The sequence below is a fragment of the Arachis stenosperma genome, chromosome 10 (assembly GCF_014773155.1).
Source record: "Arachis stenosperma cultivar V10309 chromosome 10, arast.V10309.gnm1.PFL2, whole genome shotgun sequence".
Taxonomy (NCBI): domain Eukaryota; kingdom Viridiplantae; phylum Streptophyta; class Magnoliopsida; order Fabales; family Fabaceae; genus Arachis; species Arachis stenosperma.
Window position 1 is genome coordinate 30245492 of NC_080386.1, and position 20131 is coordinate 30265622.

Sequence of the window (20131 nt, forward strand, 5' to 3'; positions counted from 1 at the left end):
TCAACTTGCACATTTGTTTTATGCTATCTTAGAGTAGTTACTCTTAGAGTTATCTTTCTATTTAGTGCTTTAGTGCATTGTTTATAAAAAAAATTAGAAAGCTAGAAGAAATTAAAATATATTTGTATATTTATTATTATGTATATGATATAATAAAAGGTACCATTTATTTACGTGTTAAACAAATAAAAAAGAAATTAGAAGGATAATTCTCTATAAATTCAAATTTAAATACTAATCTAATTAATATTTAGATATTATTTTAATATTTTTTTAAATTCAACTAGAGTTAATATGACTATCTTGAATTTCAATACTAAAGTACAAAAATTTATCAAGATATAAATAAAATTGTGAGAATTTTGCATCCAAACGGAATTGTTAAAAATTCAAAATAAGCGATACTACATAAATTTAGAAAGTAGACAAAACTGAAAAAATTTGAAAACAAATAAAACGGCTGAAATTTCGAAATGCAGATAAAATTACAGAAACTTGTGGTACATATTGAACTGCAAAAATCTCTAACAAGTAAAATTGCTCAAACTTGAGATGCAAATGGAATTGCGTAAACTTAGACTTGGTGACATGATGATAAAACATGTAAGGGGACAAAGGTTTTTTTTGGGAGTTGAACTACTTGAGTGGTGTATCAAGGTGTGAGTAGAGATGGCAATGAGTAGGATATGGTTTGGACTCTTTTTTAATCCTATTGGTGGATCGAATATTTTCTTAAAACTTAACCCTAACCTTACTCGCATCCTAAAGTTCTCAATCCTACCCTATCCGACTCTATCCACAAAAAAATCAATTTTTTTTTAAACAAATATAAAATTCAATCATTTCATATTTCATACATACTAATAAAATAAAAAATAAAAAACAAAGTTCAAATTAAAATTAAAAATAATAAAATCTTAACGAAATCTAACATAAAATTACAAATAGCATGATCATCAAGTTTTTAATAAAATTAAAATAACATAAACAAAGATAAATGTCTTGTCACTCTTCTTCTAACTTTTATTTCTTCCAACATTACTCTTTAAATAACAAACATACTAAATTAGCAATTTAAATAATTAGTTGAATGGTTACTTTGAATTAAAAAAAAAGAAAAAAATTGTGGGTTTAATACCCACTTTCTTCAATTTACATTAAATTTTTAAATATATATCATATAATATATTAGAGGTGCGAGTAGAAAAAGATAAGATATATCTTAAATCTGCACTCTAACTTATTCGCAATAAATCAAGTAAATAGGATAAACAATCCTATCTAATCGGATTGAATTGGATTAAATATCCGCAAATAAAATATATATTGTCGGCCCAGAGGCGGAGCCTAGTACAAGCCAAGGGGGCAATGGCTCCCCAACTATCAAATTTTTTTTACAAATTATGCATGAATTTTACTTTAGCCTCCTTAAATTTTTTATTTTATTCTTTGTTAATTATAAAAATTATTTTGAATCCTCCCTAAAAGTTAATCTAGCTCCGCCCCTGATCGACCCTAAGTGGGAGGTGCATATCAACACCATTTGGGCAACAAAAAACTGGTGATCAAACAAAAGCTATAAAAAAAAAGGGGTGTTATATAATATATACATGAACAAAATTTGCCCTCAATAGAGAATTTGGGCAACAATCTCATACTATTGGATGCTATAGTTTTGATAACATGTTAAAAATGATATATGTATATTTACCATGTGTATCTACTATGTACATGCTATGTTCAAAGGGTCAACTTATTTATAGGCCTTAAACAATGCCAAAAAAAAAAAAGATAACCGTTTAATATTTAAATTTAAATATAAATACTAATTTAATAATACTTTAATACTATTCCAACAAAAAAAAAATAAATATAAGAAATTAATTTTTAACAAATTTACATTAGTAAATTCTTTTATATAAAATTACATTTTTAATCCTTATCTTTATTAGAATTTAAAATTTATAATTAAAAATTTAGAATTTAGAATTTAAAATTTAAGATTTATAATTTAATTTAAAAAATTAGCTAATATTAAAAAAAATTAATTTTTTAGTTGATCTCAATATAAAGATAAAAATAATAATAAACTAAAGCAGCGGTGAAAAGATTAAGTTTTTTTTTTTTTTTTTTTTTTGGTCGGTGGATTGGACAACCCCCAATCCTAGGTACCCCAACGGATTGGACAACCCCCATCACATACTTTACCAATTTTTTCTCCTCGGATGCAGCTGATAGGACTCGAACCCGAGACCTTTGAGGTGGGGAGGGGGCGAAATGCCGTGTGAGCTATGACTCATTGGCAAAAATAATACTCCAATAACCCTTTTAGGCTTTTAGCTTATGAAGTCATGGGCTTCTATTTTGAGTTTGTCCATCAATCATGTAACAAAAATCCTCTTTATTTTTCACTTTAAATGGACTTGCTAGCCATGTGAGGCAAATTCACTGCAATACTCCTATTCAATTTTGTTTATATCATTCAACAAAAATAGTAGGGCCCACACAAAATCATGCAAAGCTATATCACTATTAACGGCTGTCTATAATAATCGTTATTAGGGGGGAATGATTATATTGATCATTTAAAGGGCCGGAAAATATTATGAGAAAATTTCGTGCATGTCTTTACTTTGATTTGATTTTGATGTCCCTATTTCTAGGTACAATAAGTTTTATAATTACTCATAATCATTCACCATAATGTATCTATGATATGAAAATTTATTCAAAAGATATATAGCTAGGATAATATAGTCCTATGTTTTTTAACTTAGTGATACATAGTAATAGTATGATTTTTGGAAGGTAGGATTTTTGGTGGGCATTGATAACATTTGGCAAAAAGCCCAAATGTGTCCACTTGCTTGATAAAATTTGTCATGCTGGCCCACCCTCCAAACCCAAAGCCCAGTACAAAAACCCATACTACCACAAATGCGTTGACTATGTACATGACTGTCCAATTAGGGATGAACCATGGCAATTTCTCTGCGGCATTCTGTTCAAAAAAGACCAAAATATCATCAATTAAAAATTAAAAAAAATTATAAAAGAAAGATCCTTGAAAAATTAGTAAGCTTGTTTTGTAATTGTTGATACTTGATAGTCAGAAGTAGTGCAAATGTAGTAGCTAACTTGCTGGCATGAATGCCTGTTTGGATTTAGGATGGGATAGTAATCTAGTATAGTGATGTGACTACTATGTAGGGTCACTTTGTGTGTTTGGCAAACACGTTGGTGAAGAAAGAAGTGTGTTTGAGTTTCTTGAAAGTTTCACTCTTATGTTTGGCAATTTTTTTCTTTCTAAACGCAGAAACGATTCTGCCTCTAAACCCACGTTGAGAAGAAGCTAAAATTTGTAGCTTCTGCGTCACGTTCATAGTTGCTGATTACCTTTAGAAAATTAAGTGAAAAAATTTATTCTTTTTTTACCAACCTTACCCTTTATTTTCTTCTATAAGAAGGATACCAATAATTATAAATTTCACTGTGTAGTTCTTTCTACTTTTTCATAGTTCTTTCTTCCATTTTTTTTCCATCAAAATCATTCAGATTTGTTTCAATTACTAGTAAATTGAATATTTTAATTTTTTTAATTATTTTTAGTACTCATTTTCATATTTTAATTTTTAATGTTATGATTTATGATGTTATGTTTTTATGAGTTTTTTTTATCATTTTTTATACTATTTTTTATATGTATATTTTTTTTATGAATTTTTTTAATTTTGTTTGACTTTGTTTATATGATTTTTTATTTATTTTATTGTATTTTTTTATTCATATGACAAATATTGTGATTTTTTATTTTTTGTAGTGCTATAATTTTTCAGATATTTATTAATTTTTATGATTTTTTATTATTTTTTGTTCATATGAATTCTTTTTTTATCTTTTACTACATTGTATTATATTGTGTATGAAATTTTTTATTATTTTATTCATATGTATTTATTTAGTTTTTTGTATTTTTTGTTCATATGATATATGTGGTTGATTTTATGAAATTTGTATTATTTTTTATTTGTATGATTTTTTTCTATTTTTGATGTACTCTATCTTTGTTTTATATTAATTTTTTTATTTTTTATTTTGACTTTGTAAAATTTGTAATTGTAATTAATATATACCACGTTTATTATCCAAATTTTGTATAATATAAACTATGATCCTATAAAAAAGGATAAAATAAATAAAAAATTAATTATAAGTAACAATAGAACCATAAATAATGAAAATTTATAGTTCAAAATAATACTAAATTAAAGAGTACCGGTAATATTAGAAAAAGTATAGATTATTTTTTTTGTTTAACATTATAAAATTTATAGTACTCTCTTTCATATTTTTTTATTATATTTATTTATATAATAAATATTTTTTATATTATTTTTGTTAGATTATGTTTTTGCATATATATAAAAAATAAATTGATGTCTCTTTTAGTAATTTTTCATCTATAAGTGATTTTGAGTAGTATAATCCAAACAACATTTATTTTGCTATAATCAATTTTGATACAAATATTGCCAAACATAAATCACGTTAACTCAAACTTACTTTTTATCAAAATCAATTTTGTAAAATCAATTTTATGCAAACTCACTTTCGCAAACTGAAATCCAAACACACACTAAGGAGTTAGGTTTAGACATGATCCAACCCATTGTTAAAAGTGTTATTTTACTTGGGGAATATTTACCGCTGTTTCACTTATTTTAGTCATTAATCTCCATTTTATATATATATATAATATATGACAGAAATTAATGGTTAAAACAACTAAAACACTTAATTATGTGATACACTTGAAATTTTTCTATTCTTCCACTTGAGTCGATTCACTCTCCCATCATAAGATAAGGTATCTGACTTAATTGATGTAGGTTCAATACCCAATCAAACGAAATCTATATCAGATTTCTTAAAAGAGTGATTAGCGAACCTAGCTTATGGTTAGGGTTAGGGTCACTACTGGTATTAAAGATTATAGCATATAACTATCTAAATGACAAAGAAAAGACACCAACCATATCTTGTCTCAATAATTTTCCAAATTCGGATATGATAGAAAATAGAAATAGTGGGATTGGGACTTATACCGTCTTGGACATAGAAAGTCAGTTGCAGGTTAAAAATAGTGAAGCTGGAATCATATCCTCGAAACACATACACACCGCACCACCAAAAGAGTATTAAGAATACATTTATATGCTTAGATCTGGTCAACCAATTGGAAGTCATGGATTCCCAACGTACTCCTCTTTTTATTTATTTATTTATTTGTTATTGTTATTATCTTAGTCCTCTCTATAGCTTAGCTTTTTTGCTTTAAAGATTAATGTGGGTATCACATCAAACAAACACAACCTAAATTTATTACATTGTCAAAGAAATTTTCTTTTTGGGCAATACTAAAAGATTAAATTTTACTAATTTGAGTAATTTCTCTTGAAGTTAAGTCATATTACACATGATATCTTTTCAAGGGATGGAGTAATATTTTATGAAGTATAATAGTGCTAAAATAATTTTGTATAATTTCTCATATAAAAATGTTGTAAGGAGTCAGAGGTCAAATAAGCCCTTTGAGGGACATAAGTGAAGTTAGTTCCTTGGAGGATTTAATTTATTAAAATGTGGGAGCAAAGTGAACATTAAGTGGTAGACACAAAAAGGTAAGGATTTGTGTTTTACCTGTCTAGAGGAGGCAGACTTGAAAGTGAGCATATGGGCAGAGGCAGGAATGATGTAGACAGTGAAACTGACCAAGAGAGCACCCACAGCTGAGTTTATGGGCCCAAAGAATGGGAAGATTATTGCCAGAAACCATATTGGTATTACCACTGGTAACCTTGCTAATGCCCTCAAACATATGCTCTTTGTGTCATGCATCCCTATCACTTTTTCCCACACAAAGTACAATGGCGTACAGGCAAATCCAAATGTGATGAACTGTCTCAATTATGCATAGGTTAGTAAATATTATTTATACTTAATAATTTGTTACTAAAGCCCTTGCCTTGCTAGGCCTCATTAGTTCCCTCTTTTTTTTTTTTTTTTTTTTTTGAGCATTATAAATGGCTCTTTCTTGTAGAACTTTTCGTAAAGAAGGAAACTAAAAACAGTAAAAATACAATTTTATTGTTTTCATTGTTATATTTTTATTCTTTATAAAATCTTGAAAATAGGCTTATTTTAGATTTCATTTGATTTGTGTTTTTATTTTTATTTCTGTTTTTAGAATTTTTGCGAGGATAAAACTAAAAATAGGAAACAGAAATACGGTTTTTTTCTTCTTTATAGAATTGTGAAAATATAAAACATTAAAAATCAAAGTAATATATATTTTAAAACCAAATAGGTCTAGTTTTTATTTTATTTTCTATTTTTCGGGTTTTTTTTGAAGAAAAACTTAAAAACTAATTTTATTATATCATTTTCTTTTCAAAATTAGAAAATAAAACCAAACATTAAAAACCTATTTTTTTTTTTGGGTCATTTGGTCATGTTCTTTTTTACACTAGTTCATATTAACGTTACATTAGCCATTTGTAAACCAATCAAAAAACTAAATAATTGAATGAAAAAATTACTAAAACACTATTAATATTTTCAGAATGACAATTACTTTGAACCAGAAAGAGAAATTCATTTAGAATTTGTGATTCGTCAAGCATGCTAGGTAGCTCAAGGGAAATGAATTAAATGTGGACCTGGTGAATGAGCATTAGGATGACTCCGGCGTCGCGCCAACCGTTCCGGGGGAGGAGGGAGAAGGCGTTGGAGTGGTCCAGGAGTTGATCACCAAAGGCCCAGTAAACGGCAGTGGCAGATGGTAGGGTTAGGGTGAACACATAAAGAGTTGCATAAAGATAGATATATTTGAACTTCTGTGGCTTCCACATTGCATGCATGATTTCCCTGCCAATAATAGTCATAGTCATCATCATATCTTAGTATTTCACTGCAACTTTAATCTTAAAAAGGTTAAATTGTTTGGTCAAAAATCAATGAGCTGTACTTGAAAAAAGAATCGAAAAAATTCTTAGTTACATCAAGAAATTGTGCAATCATAAAAAATTTCCACGCGCATAATGAGAGACAGTAAAAATGTCACAAAATTTTCTTCATTTTATAGGTTTAAGTAGGTGCAACTGAGACATTGTGGGGTCGGGGCTTCACTTTAAAATTTCAATAAAGATTCAATTTTTTGTTTGCCATGGTTGTGACAGATTATTATATATAACACTAAGCCAAGACATGGAGACACACTAATTGTAATGCAGTGCTGTTCAAAAGTGCCAGATATACAGTTTGTCTTATTTACGAAAGTGCCATTGGAAATGCAAGCAAAAAAGGCCGCAATTGAAGAAAGGGTCTGTGGCTCTGTGAAATGAAATTATCCAACGCCACTGATGATGTGTGAATTGGACTATATATTTAAGTACATAAAGAACAATGTGATTATTATTTTGTCTAACTTAATGAGCAAAATAATAAGGAAACGTCTCGGTGGAATATCAAAAATAAAAAGGGGACTTACACGGTGACGGCGTGGCCGCCGAAAGTGTAGAGAATGTTTGTGGCGCCTGTGAAATACAATACCATTTTGGATGGGCCCGAATGGGTCACATTTTCTACCTGCATCATGAAATTTATTTATTTTATCTTTTTTTTTTAAATGAAGACTTTATAAGATCTAGCGAAACCATTTGAAAATATTTAAAAAACAAATTTCTATGCAGGGAATGGACTCAATAGTCAATTGGGCTATATTTTATTATTTTATTATTTTCTTCCAACAAAACTAATCCTTTAGATATTTTATACAAATATTATATACTTACTTAGGTGTCATTAAATTAAAAAAAATAATTTTTTTTATTTTTAGTATGTTTGATAGATTTCTAATAATAAAAATAAAAACATTAAAAAAATATTTTTTCAAGAAGCTACAATTTACTTTTTTTTTTTAAAAAATAAAGATGTTTTTTATATAATAAATTAACAAAAAAAGTACTTTTATCTTATTTGATCCAAACATAATTGATAAATAAAAAGATTTTTTTATATAAAATATTTAAACATAAAATTACTTTTATTTTGTAAAATTTTTTTAAAAAAAATATTATTAAAAAAATCTTTTTTAAGAATAACTCCCAAACAAACTCTATGTATTTCATATATTAATTAAAAGATTACTTGGATGGGGTTACTTAATTACCTGGCCATGAACAATGGAAGCAATAGTGAGATACCAAGCAGTGTAGGTGGTCATGCCAAGGCCAAGGAAGGACCAAATCCTGTAGTTATGGAATGATGGTATGAACACTGTGGTAGCACAGCAAGCTCCGAAAATGTAGGTCCAAGTCCTCTTGTCCAATTTATCATTTATATAGTATATATTGCTGCAACAATAATAAATTAATAATACATAAATGAATAAATAAAATCCCAATAGCAAATAATAAACACACTCCTTCAATAATCAAAGTGAATGAATGGGAGACCTTGCACAAGCTATAAGCTGAATCACAGATCCAAAGAGAAGAAAAGTGCAGTTGAAGGCCAATCCAATTGCTTTCCAAGATGGTCCTAATAAACCTTCCAACACTTCAAACCACTGCAAACAAAATTTTAACCAAAACAAATCAAACTTGTTTCATATTTCATATATGAGATTAATTTCATAGTGCTATCATATATATTTTACCTTTCACAGTGAAAACTGCTCTTTTATAATGGAAAAGATAAAAATAATAATTTAGGTGCACATAAAAAAATTAATTAACCACCAAATCAAACATCAGATTGAAATATATGTTAAAATACAAAGTACAAATTGAAAATGACGTATGCTAATTTGGTAGCTGATTTTTGACGTGGAAGGATATTTGCTCTTCCGTCTTCGCTCAATTCTAAATTCCCACAAAGTGGTTAGAAGTTAGAACATAGTTACCTGAATGACATGGTTTTTGAAGCTAACATTCTCTTTCTCCTTGCGGCTTCTGTACTCGATGTAGAGAATGCTAATCAAATAAGCGGTCCAGCTTCCAAGAAATCCATAGAACACTTGGAATATGATCCCCGAAACCATTCCCAATTGCGAGAATGAGTATGGAAGCGTTAACAGAACCTGTGCGACCTGCAAAAACCGCCGCGAAACGAAAGAATTGGAATCACATTACACAAATGAGGAGAAAGAGTTTTTATTTATGATCACTGAATTCATGCCTGATTTGAGGAACAGCTGAACCATGCATCATAGGCAGAGCCACCGTGCCAGAGAGCGGATTTCAAGCTTAACTTTGAATTGATCTCTTTGTCTCCGTCTCCGACATCACCGCTCTCCGCTGCCGCCATTATGGCTTCTTCCGCTTGCTTCTTCGATTCCATTTTCTTCTAAGATCTGAAAAGTGACAACATGCACACAATGAAACAGAGTCTCTTTATGTTTGTTTTATTGTTTTTTTGTAATAAATGAAACAGAATGTGGAACAGAACAGAACGTTGATAGAAGATAAGTACCAAATTGTGAGGGGGGAAAATCTAAAGTGCAAAATTAATATTTATGATTTATGAAAACTCAACCGAGAGAGGAAGAAGACAGTGCGAAACTCGTTTTTCAGAAGAAGAAGAAGAAAGCAATAATAATAATAATGAAGAAGGTGTAAAGTAGAAACAGCGGCAGCATATAAAGCAGTTTTTGCGGCTTGGTTTAGTCACTGAGTCACGTTAAGTTTCTTCATAATTGAATATTACAATGTCTTTTTTCATTTCAAAGTTCAAAGTTCAAACCTGTCTCTGTTTCCTTCTGCCACAATTGGAAGAGTCTTAAATAGAACCCTTATTTTCTGCTTCTTTTGAGAGAGGTGTGTTAAATGCGGGGTGTTATGTGCAGAGAAGCTGGCATTTTCAATGGGCATATATTCATGGTAACAACTAAACCCAGCAAGCAAGAAAGAAAAACACCACTACTGTTACCCTGCAGGTTTGTTTTGTTGGTTGGTTGCTACTTGCTAATTAATTAATAATGGAAAAAAAAAGGGGGGGAGGGGTTTGGTTTCGGGTTGAAGTTAGAGATTCGAGGTCTGACAAAACGTACATGGTAACGCTAACACCTGAGAGAGAGAGAGAGAGAGAGAGAAAAGAGAAGGAGAGTGTATGAAGAATGAATAAATGAATGTAGCCTATATATCTACGAAGAAGAGGGAGAAAAAGAAAGAAATAGACTAACCTTATTTGCAATTCAGGTTTATCGTATTTGACTCACTCCCTCTATAAATATTTTTTATAAAAGAAAGTATCAAAAAAACATGATAAGAAATTAATGTATTCAATGAATGGTTAGATTTTTTATTTACATAAATATTAAAAAATTAATTTTTTAAAATACGCATAAATTTAAAGTTGGGTCAAAATGGGTAACAGGGTAGGTACAAGTGAAAGTGGTCGAACTGAATAGCATTTTAGTTTTGACGAATCTGATCTATATAGTAAATAAATAGTAAACCTCTATCTGTTATCTTTTATAGATTTTTTTTTTGGATTAGAATGACTTATTTAAAATTCAACAAGTCTATAAATTTATTTAAAAAATTTATTTCATAAATTATAATGCAAAACAATAAATTTAAAAATTTTAAATTAATATTAAATACATTCTAAAATATATAATTCTATATATATATATATAGAAAGAGAATCACATATCATATCTATATTTATAATTTATAATTTTTTTTATTAAACAATATGAACTAATTTTGACTATTAATTCATTTTAATTTTTTTTGTTTTTAATATAAATAAATAGTTGAATTTCTAAACTAGAATAAGTTATTGTTACAAAAGAATATTTTGATGAGTCGACACAATAAGCTTCATAGGATTCATTTTAAGGCCAATGACGTAATCTTTTTTACTAATAAGCTTTACAAAATAAATACAATTTTAGCTTATTTAATAAAATATCCCGAGTCGAATCGAGCTTAAAATGAGCTGAGACATATACTATCTAGAATACTATCTAGAATAATCATCTGAGTACTAGAGATAATAAATATCTTTTCAAAAGCTTAAATTAATTTTGGAGTTCACTAAGGATCAAACTCTTAACCTTTTAGATCTAGAGCTCCGATACCATGTTATGATACCACTCATCATAAAAGCTTTAATTAATGAGAAAAAATAACACTACTGGTTATATCTTTAATATTCTCTAAACTTCCATTGTACACATTGTACAAATATTCTATTGGCTCCTCATCCTTTTCCTTAATATATATATATATATATATATATATATATATATATATATATATATATATATATTTCATCAAATAATTTATTTCTATTTAATTTATTTTAATTTTAGTTATAAATTTACTTATTTTTTCTTTTCATAATTATATAATATCTATTAATATTATTTTTTTAATAAATACTTGTAGTATATAATAGTATAATAGATATAAACTAATTAATAAATTATTAAAATTTAAAAATAATAGTTATTTTAATATAAAAATAAAATAAAAATATTTATAATAGAATAAAATTAACAAAATACTTATTGTTACTGTTCCATATTATTTTAGAATAACTATGTATTCTTAAAATATTAGTAAAAATATGTATTTTAAATTTTTTATTATTTATTATTTTTTATTTATATAGGATCGAGTCAATCGGTTCATTCAGTGACTCACCGATTGAACTAATGATCCAGTGACTCAATAACTTAACCGATATGATTATCGATTCGGCTCTGACAACTATAATAATAATAATAATAATAATAATAATAATAATAATAATAATAATAATAATAATAATAATTTACTACTATAAATAATGATAACACTGAAAATAATAACAATAACGTTAAAATAATATTGTAATAACAATAATAATCATATTAACAATATTAATAATTCCGTTAATAATAATAATAACATAAACAACAATAATAATATATAATAACAAGAATTATTATTATTATTATTATTATTATTATTATTATTATTGATAATTCACTATTATTAATATTATTATTAGATGTCCAAAGTTATTCTTATTTTTCGAGGGTTAGAACTAATATTATTATTATTAGAAATGTTAGAGGCCATCAAAATTTATTATTTTTAGCCATCGATCATTTAACTATTAATTTAATTTTTTTAGTCTAATTCTTTTAGTTTAGTAATCCAATAATATACTTTATCCTATTAGCTGATAGTGAAAAACAATAAATTCTAATAACCTTCTAGCATTCTTCTATATTATTAGATTTAATTACTCTGTCAGCTCCTATAATTTTATCGAATCTTTAGTTAAGTTTCTGTACTTTTTTTTTAATTAGGTCCCTATATCGTATCAGGTTTTACAACTAAGTCCTTACCGTGATAAAAATATTAAAATTAATAAAATATTCTATTAAATTATATAGAATGTTGGGTCAAGTATTAAATATATTCATTTTTTTTAATAAAATATTCTATTAATTTCAATATTTTTTGTCACAATAGAAATTTAATTATAAAATCTAATATGATATAAAAATTTAATTAAAAAGTATATATAAATCTAATTACAAATTTAATAAAATTATAAAATCGATACAATAATTAAACCTTCTGCTGTGCCAGAAATGCCATGGCACTCTATATGAAAATGGAGTTGAAATTATTTCATGGGCGATCCATGCCAAATAAATTTTCTGCATTTGACATAACTTTAAATTTATGCGTATTTTTAGAAATAAAAGTTTTTTGATATTTATTTAAATAAAATAGACAATAGAATTATGTATAATGGGACAATTAAAAAGTGTTTCTAAAATTAATTTAGATTAATTAATAGTTAACTCACTAATTTATTTAAATAAATATTAAGAAATTTAAATCTTATTTTGTTCATACAACAAAACAAAAGATGTATTTGAAACAATTTGGTTAGTTTAGTGATTAACGTATTAATTTGTATAAACAAGTATTGAAAGTTTAAATTTTATTATTTTAATAATTTTTTTCATATTTAGAGAATATTATGTATAATTTTAAATTTAATAACAAACTAATTATGAAGTATATATATAATAAATATTTTATTTATTAATATATATAATTTTTAGAATATTTACTAATTAATTGAGCTCTGGAAGCACATCTTAAATGTAGTAAATACAAAAATAAATATACATATATTTATGATGGACTGCATTCGAGAAATAAAAAGATTTTAAATACATTAATCTCAGATACACTGAAAATCTAATTTGTTTGACAAATTGATTATATCTCGATCTAATCTATGAGTTACTAAATCCTATATATGACAAAAAAAAAAAAAGTAAAGATGATGTCAATCTAATTTTTTTTTAAATCACTTTTTTTAAACAATATTAGAGATGAATTTATATTTAATATATTTTGAAGAAAAAAAGAAATTAAGAAAATATTTTTTTTGTCAGATAAATTAAATAATTCTTAATTTTAGACCTCACAAATTTATTTAGATAACTCTTAATCTTAGACATCACAGATTCACGCATACTATACACTCATACACACTTAAGAATTCTATTTATTATTTTGTCATTGCAAAAGATTTAGATCTAGATACAGCATATTTAAAAAATCACAGCTACCTCCTTAAAAGGATTATTGTTTAGTTTTTCTCTGTTTTTGGGATCTTAGACCCCTTTGCTTATAAAAAAAATACCAGTGAAAATGTAATTAAAATTTACGATTTCGTAAAATTTTTTAAAAAATTGCATGATTCTATAATATATTTATTATTTTCACTTATAATATTTAAAAATGAACAAAAACAATACAATGAATAATTATAAATATTTTTAAAATATTGGTTCTATTTATACTCTAAGATATACAAATTTTTTTTCTTCTTGCATTTTGAGCAGGAAAAATTAGCTTTCTTATTTCTTTTGGTGAATTATGCGGATGATTCAAACTAAAATTTTATTCAATTTTATGACAGTTATATTTTTATTAAATATTATTTTAATAAAAACTAAATGCATCTCTATTGAATAAAATATAAATTCTTCTTTTAACATATTTTGAAGAAAAAATATTGATTTTTTTAAAGAAAGAAAAGAAAAAAATAGTTTGATGGAAAGTTTTGTTTGTCTTAAATTTCAAAAAATAAATATTAATATACTTTTTATTTTTATTTTTTTTTCTCATGTCTAGCTAGGATGTAATGAATTCTCTCACAGGTATAACATTGACGTATGTTCAATTTGTCAAACAAGCTAGATCTCGAGTGTACCTAAAAACAACGTAATCAAATTATTTTCATATTTCGAATACAGTGCGTTTGGAATACATGTATATTTATTTATCTTGTACCTAGCTATTGTATCTGAGATATGTTTAAAGATTTAAATTGATAAATATTTTAAAAATTATGTATTTGGATAAATAAACTTTTGTTTAACTTTTATTTTTGTTAAAATTATTTTATTAAAAATAATTAAATCAAATTTTTGGTATTTGATATTGAATTAATTAAGATTTTTATATAATTTTTTTAATAATTAAATTTTTTAAAATTTTAATAATTAAAAAATTTTATAATTTAATTTAGATAATTGAGATTTAGGATTGAAAACTTTAATTGTATGAATAAAAAAATTAGATTATTTCTACTATTAGAGGTTATTTTAAACTAATTAATAAGTTAACAAATAAACATTTTGTGTTGCAAATTTTTTTGGATAAGAGAAAGAGAGAGAAAAAAAGAGATTGTAGGAAGAATCAATGAATGAACGTAGACTATATATCTATGAAGAAGAGAATGAAAAAAAAGTAGACTAACCTATTTTAAAAGAGTCCGTTAGGGAAATAATGGACTATTTGTATAATGTGTATAATGGAATATTGAGTTACAAAATGAACATTCTCTATACTATCTAGAATAATCATTCGAGTACTAGGGATAATAAACATCTTCTCAGAATTAGCGCTATAATACTATATTATGATACCACTCATCCCAAAAGTTTTAGCTGATGAAAAAAATTAACACTAATGATTATATCTCTAATACTCTATAAACTTTTATTGTACGCATTGTACAAATATTTCATTGACTCCTCATACTTTTCCATTTTAAAATTGAGGTTATTATATTTGGCTCTCACTCGCTCACATTATAAATATTTTTGATAATATTGTCAATAAAACATGGTAAGAAATTAATGAATTAAATTAATGGTTAGACTCTTTTATTTAAATGAATATTAAAAATTTTATTTTTTAAAATACGCATAAATTAAAAGTTGTGCCAAAATGTACAAATAAGGATAAAAATAGACTGAGTCGATTCGAGATTTAATTTTGACGAACCTAATTTATATTGTAAGTAGATAATCCAAGTCTAAATCTATTACTTCTTATAAATTTTTTTTCAGGCTCGAGTCCGACTGTTTAAATTTCAACAATCCCATAAACTTATATAAAAAACTTATTTTCTGAATTATAACTTAAAATAATAAACATAAATAATCTACATTAACATTAAATCTATTCTAAAATTTATAATTCATAATTTGTAAAACATAATTCATTTATATATCAATCGCATCATATATTATAACTATACTTACAATTTATAAATTTTTTTTTGAATATTTTGGTCATTAATATTAATTTTATTATAACTATACTTACAATTTATTTTAATTTTGTTTTGTGTTTAATATAAATGTATAGTTAAAGGTTACAATTTATAAACTTTTTTTTTGAATATTTTAATTATTAATTTTTTTTAATTTTATTCTATGTTTAATATAAATATATAGTTAAAGGTCTAAATTAAAAAGAATTTATTATTACAAAAAAATATTTTAACGAGCTGATACAATAAGTTTGTAGACTTTTTTTAAATCTTTGATTTGACCATTTTAACTAATAAATTTTAAAAAAACTCAATCCTGACTTTTTTTTTAATAAAACGAGACGAATTGAATCACTTTTAAAACAAGCCGAATTATGAATTTCCATCAGCTAATCCGGTCCGCTTCCACCCTTACGTGCGAGATTCATTTTGCTTGCACTGCCTGTGAAGTGAATTTTAATTATATTTTCACATGCATGGAACGTATGTAAAATGGCACTTATATCCCCGACAAATTAGACCAATTTAGACTAACATCCGAAAAATAGGAGCAACTTTGGACGAATAATAATAATAATAATAATAATAATAATAATAATAATAATAATACAACACAGATAACAACAACAAAATAATAATATTACTAATTTACTATTATAAATAATAACACCAAAAATAATAACAATAACGTTAAAATAATATTGTAGTAATAATACCAATATTAATTATAACAATAATAATATTAACAATATTAATAATACCGTTAATAATAATAATAACAACAATAAAAATAACAATATTATTATTATTATTATTATTATTATATTATTATTATTATTATTATTATTATTATTATTATTATTATTATTATTATTATTATTATTATCGTCGAAAGTTTTTCTTATTTTTCGAACGTTAGGCCTCTTTATTATTATTATTATTATTATATAAAAATCATATTTCTATACTTAATAATAAAGTTAATGTGACATATTTTAAAAATTTTTTTAATTTATTTTTTTAACTTATTAAATATAATTTACTACAATAAATTAATTATGTCAACTAATTAATTTAATTATATTTAAATATCACACAATTTATTATAATTTATATCAATTTATTTTTGTGATATTTTTTAATTTATTTCTTTTAATATTCTGGTAGTATTTTTAATTTTTTAAATGTATTAAACCAAATTAATTATACTAATTATGTATATTAATTAATTGATTAATTATTAAAATAATAAATCTATGAGTAAAATAGGCAATTGAAATATTTTTAATTAATAATCAAATCAAATAATATCTATTGAGTCAAATTTAAATTAATATAAATTAAGGACCAAACTAAAATAAGATGATTTTTTACTTATCCAAATTGAATATAATAGATACAAATTAATTTTGTTATTAGATGCTCACGATCTTTTGACCTTTTATATATAAATGGCCAAACAAATTTAGAAGGGCATCTCTAATACTTAGTATTAATTTTATTTTATTTTAGATCTCACAAGATGCTATATAAACATTTATGAACTATATATCATAAGACTTGATTTGAAACTTAATGTAAAATTTATCACTCCAATACTTAGTTTCATTTCAATTTAAATTTTTAATTAATTTTTATTATTTTAAATAAATTTGATTAAATTATAAAAATTTAACTAAAATAAAAATATAAAATTATCAAATTAATAATGATATACTATATTTAGATTGAGAGAAAAATTAGAACTTTATAAATAATTAAAAAAATTACGTTGAATTAATTTGGATATATTTTTTTATAAAATTAATAAGATAATAAAAAAATAAAATAATAAAATACAAAGTATAAATAAGTACATCTAATTTATTTGAGTAAATTTTAATTGAATCTTTGTTATAATGTTACAATAAAACGTTACAACGTTACAGTAATACCATTAGTGGTTATTTAATGGATGAATTTAAATAAGTAGCAATATTTTACTTTTTTTTTAAGTGATACGATATCTCTTTACTGATACCAGTATCATTTCAAAAATGATATCTAATGCAAGTTTTAATTTTAAATCAATTCATTTACGGTGTAGGTTAAAATTGATACCTAAAATTGATCTCATTGGAGTTGCTGTAATAATTATCATTTTTATTGCTCTTGCTATTCCAAATCTTCTTTTCTTTTCTTTTTTATGTATAAATTTTTTGTGTATAAATGTACTCAAAATGAGAAGGTATGGATGAAAGTTTCATTGATTTTTTGTTTGACGAATATCATAGCCTACGAATGACTCAATTTAAGTATTCTACTGCTGCCGATGGAAAGTTAGATCTGTAATAATTAGGATGACCAATATATCTTTTATAGTATTGGATAGAAGAATATTTATTAAAATGAATATACCCATTGTAATAAATTTTCTTGTCAATTTGTTATCTTTTACCTAATAAACAACATTCATGTTGAATACATTATTTTCATCAGAAGTCATACATAATTGATTGATAATTTTGTGTAAAAATACTTTTGTGGTGACTAAACACCGTATTATTAACTCGTTAAAGTTAATTTTCCTATGATTATGCTAATGTATAACACTATCAGATAGAAACTTATTAGATTATATTTGTTTCTAATGAGGTGAGTGAGCTTTTAGACCTAATCATGGTTAGAGTCGAAGAAGATTAGAAAAATATTAATAATATAAACACTGTTTATTTTTTATATCCAATAATAATAATATATAAGTTAAAAAACTAATAATGTTCCGTACAAAATAATAAAACGAGTATTATACTTGAATAACGAGAATTTTTTTTTTGCAAATCACATTAAATACATCATTTTAATTTGCTTAAATATAAATGTAAGTTCTCATTTGCTATTAACAGTATCTTTAATTTTGAAATGTTATTTTTCATAATGAATATATTATGAATTGTGTTGAATTATATTAAATTGATTATTTTATGATTATTATATTATGATTTTTTTGTTAATTTAAAAAAATTCAAAGAATATCTATAGATAACTGTGGGTATCTGTATTCTTAAGAGTATAATTAAATAGGGACTTGCAACAAAGAGAGGGGACGGAGGATATTTTTTAAAATAGGAAGACGAAAAAGGAAGTCCGTCGCGCCCACACAAATATCCAATGCTATCTCTAATTAACAACAAAATTTAATTTGAGCCGATTTGTGATGGGATATATATGTGGATTTCATCTATATTGAGTCCTAAGATAATGAATCTAATTTAAATTTAGGATTCGAGCAATAAATTTAGGTTAATCCTGCTCATTTGAGTTAATATTTTTAGTCATTTCTATAACAAATACTATACTATTAAATATTATTACATTTAGTATATAAAAGTTAGATATGCTTACAAGAGATTCTTTAATCAAACTAAAAAAATTCTAATTATATTTTTTTCTTTTTTAATCTTAAATATTATTTACTAAGGTAATGAAAAAGTGAATAATAACGATGATGATGATTATAACACCATACCACACAGAGCATTACACCTAGAATGTAACATAGAGGTGGTGAGACGCTACGACCTCTAAAATAAAATGTGTACATATAATAGTAGAAGGAATATAATAAACTAGAAACCTTGAAAAATTGGTAAAACAAAAATCGCGAAATAAAAAGTGCAACACTCTGGAATCGGAATAACTTGCGTGTGAAGAAAACTATATCTATCAAACATAAAATAATAAAAATAGGAATAAAGAGCCAACAATATAAAATAACAAGCTCCTAAACAAAATCCTATTTCTCCATGAACCTCTAAGAGGATCAAAAGGAAAAAGTTATGTGGAGAGTAAACTAAGCACATACATATACATCACTGTACAACAAAATAACCTAGTAACCACTTCGCTTCAGGAGCTCAGACGCCTAACGAGATGCCTCTCGATCTGCATATGAAAAACAACAACATAATATGGAATGAGAATCGAAAGTTCTCAGTATGGTAAAGGTGCCACACACATAATAGATAAGGTCCTGGAAATGCCAGAGGCAATCCTAGAATGCCGACACTCAGATTATAGAGCTTAAAGTATTAAATAGAAGTCATAAAAGGTGGTTTTCTAAGAGTATCTAAACCTAACTTAACTTAATCTTAAATCTAAGTCTCATTCTTCCATTCCTCCATACCTCCAACTCCATCATGCATTTCACAGACAAATAAACAGATAAAAGCAAGCACAAGAAGGTTACAAATACTGCAGGTAACACATATACATTTAACATGGCAAGTACATTTAGGCATACCCAATTAAAGCACAATCAAATAATTCAAGTAATATACATATGATGCATGCCTGTCCTATGGTTGATGAGACTCATCTGTCGGTTATCCAGCCAACTCGACAAATTCGAAAATCTTAGACTGTCCCCCGACGTGCATCCCCAAGAGTCTATGCATAACTTTTTCTCAAATAATCAATATTGCTCAATGGGGGTTAT

General features: G+C 25.3%; 1 protein-coding gene across 2 annotated transcripts; it reads right to left on the reverse strand.

Moving 5' to 3' along the window:
- Positions 1-2718: 2718 nt before the first annotated feature.
- Positions 2719-9956, reverse strand: LOC130956112 (auxin transporter-like protein 1). 2 transcript variants are annotated; one of them, XM_057883144.1, is made up of 9 exons: positions 9805-9956; positions 9241-9415; positions 8966-9151; positions 8517-8629; positions 8231-8414; positions 7550-7647; positions 6720-6927; positions 5701-5958; positions 2719-3001 (listed from the first exon to the last, which is right to left on the reverse strand). In XM_057883144.1, exons 2-9 carry the CDS (start codon positions 9400-9402, stop codon positions 2774-2776), a joined length of 1437 nt encoding a protein of 478 aa, XP_057739127.1. In that variant the 5' UTR covers positions 9403-9415; positions 9805-9956; the 3' UTR covers positions 2719-2773. The 2 variants fall into 2 exon arrangements, with proteins under 2 accessions (XP_057739127.1, XP_057739128.1); XM_057883145.1 differs by lacking the exon at positions 9805-9956 and adding an exon at positions 9535-9587.
- Positions 9957-20131: the final 10175 nt, after the last annotated feature.

What these genes read in the sequence shown, in the direction of transcription:
- LOC130956112 (XM_057883144.1), bottom strand. Translation starts at nt 9,402, where the DNA reads ATGGAATCGAAGAAGCAAGCGGAAGAAGCCATAATGGCGGCAGCGGAG. An exon ending in TCAAAAACCATGTCATTCAG is followed by an intron (nt 8,630 to 8,965) that starts GTAACTATGTTC and finishes TTTTGTTTGCAG; the next exon opens with TGGTTTGAAGTGTTGGAAGG. An exon ending in AGTCTGCCTCCTCTAGACAG is followed by an intron (nt 3,002 to 5,700) that starts GTAAAACACAAA and finishes TTTTTTGAACAG; the next exon opens with AATGCCGCAGAGAAATTGCC.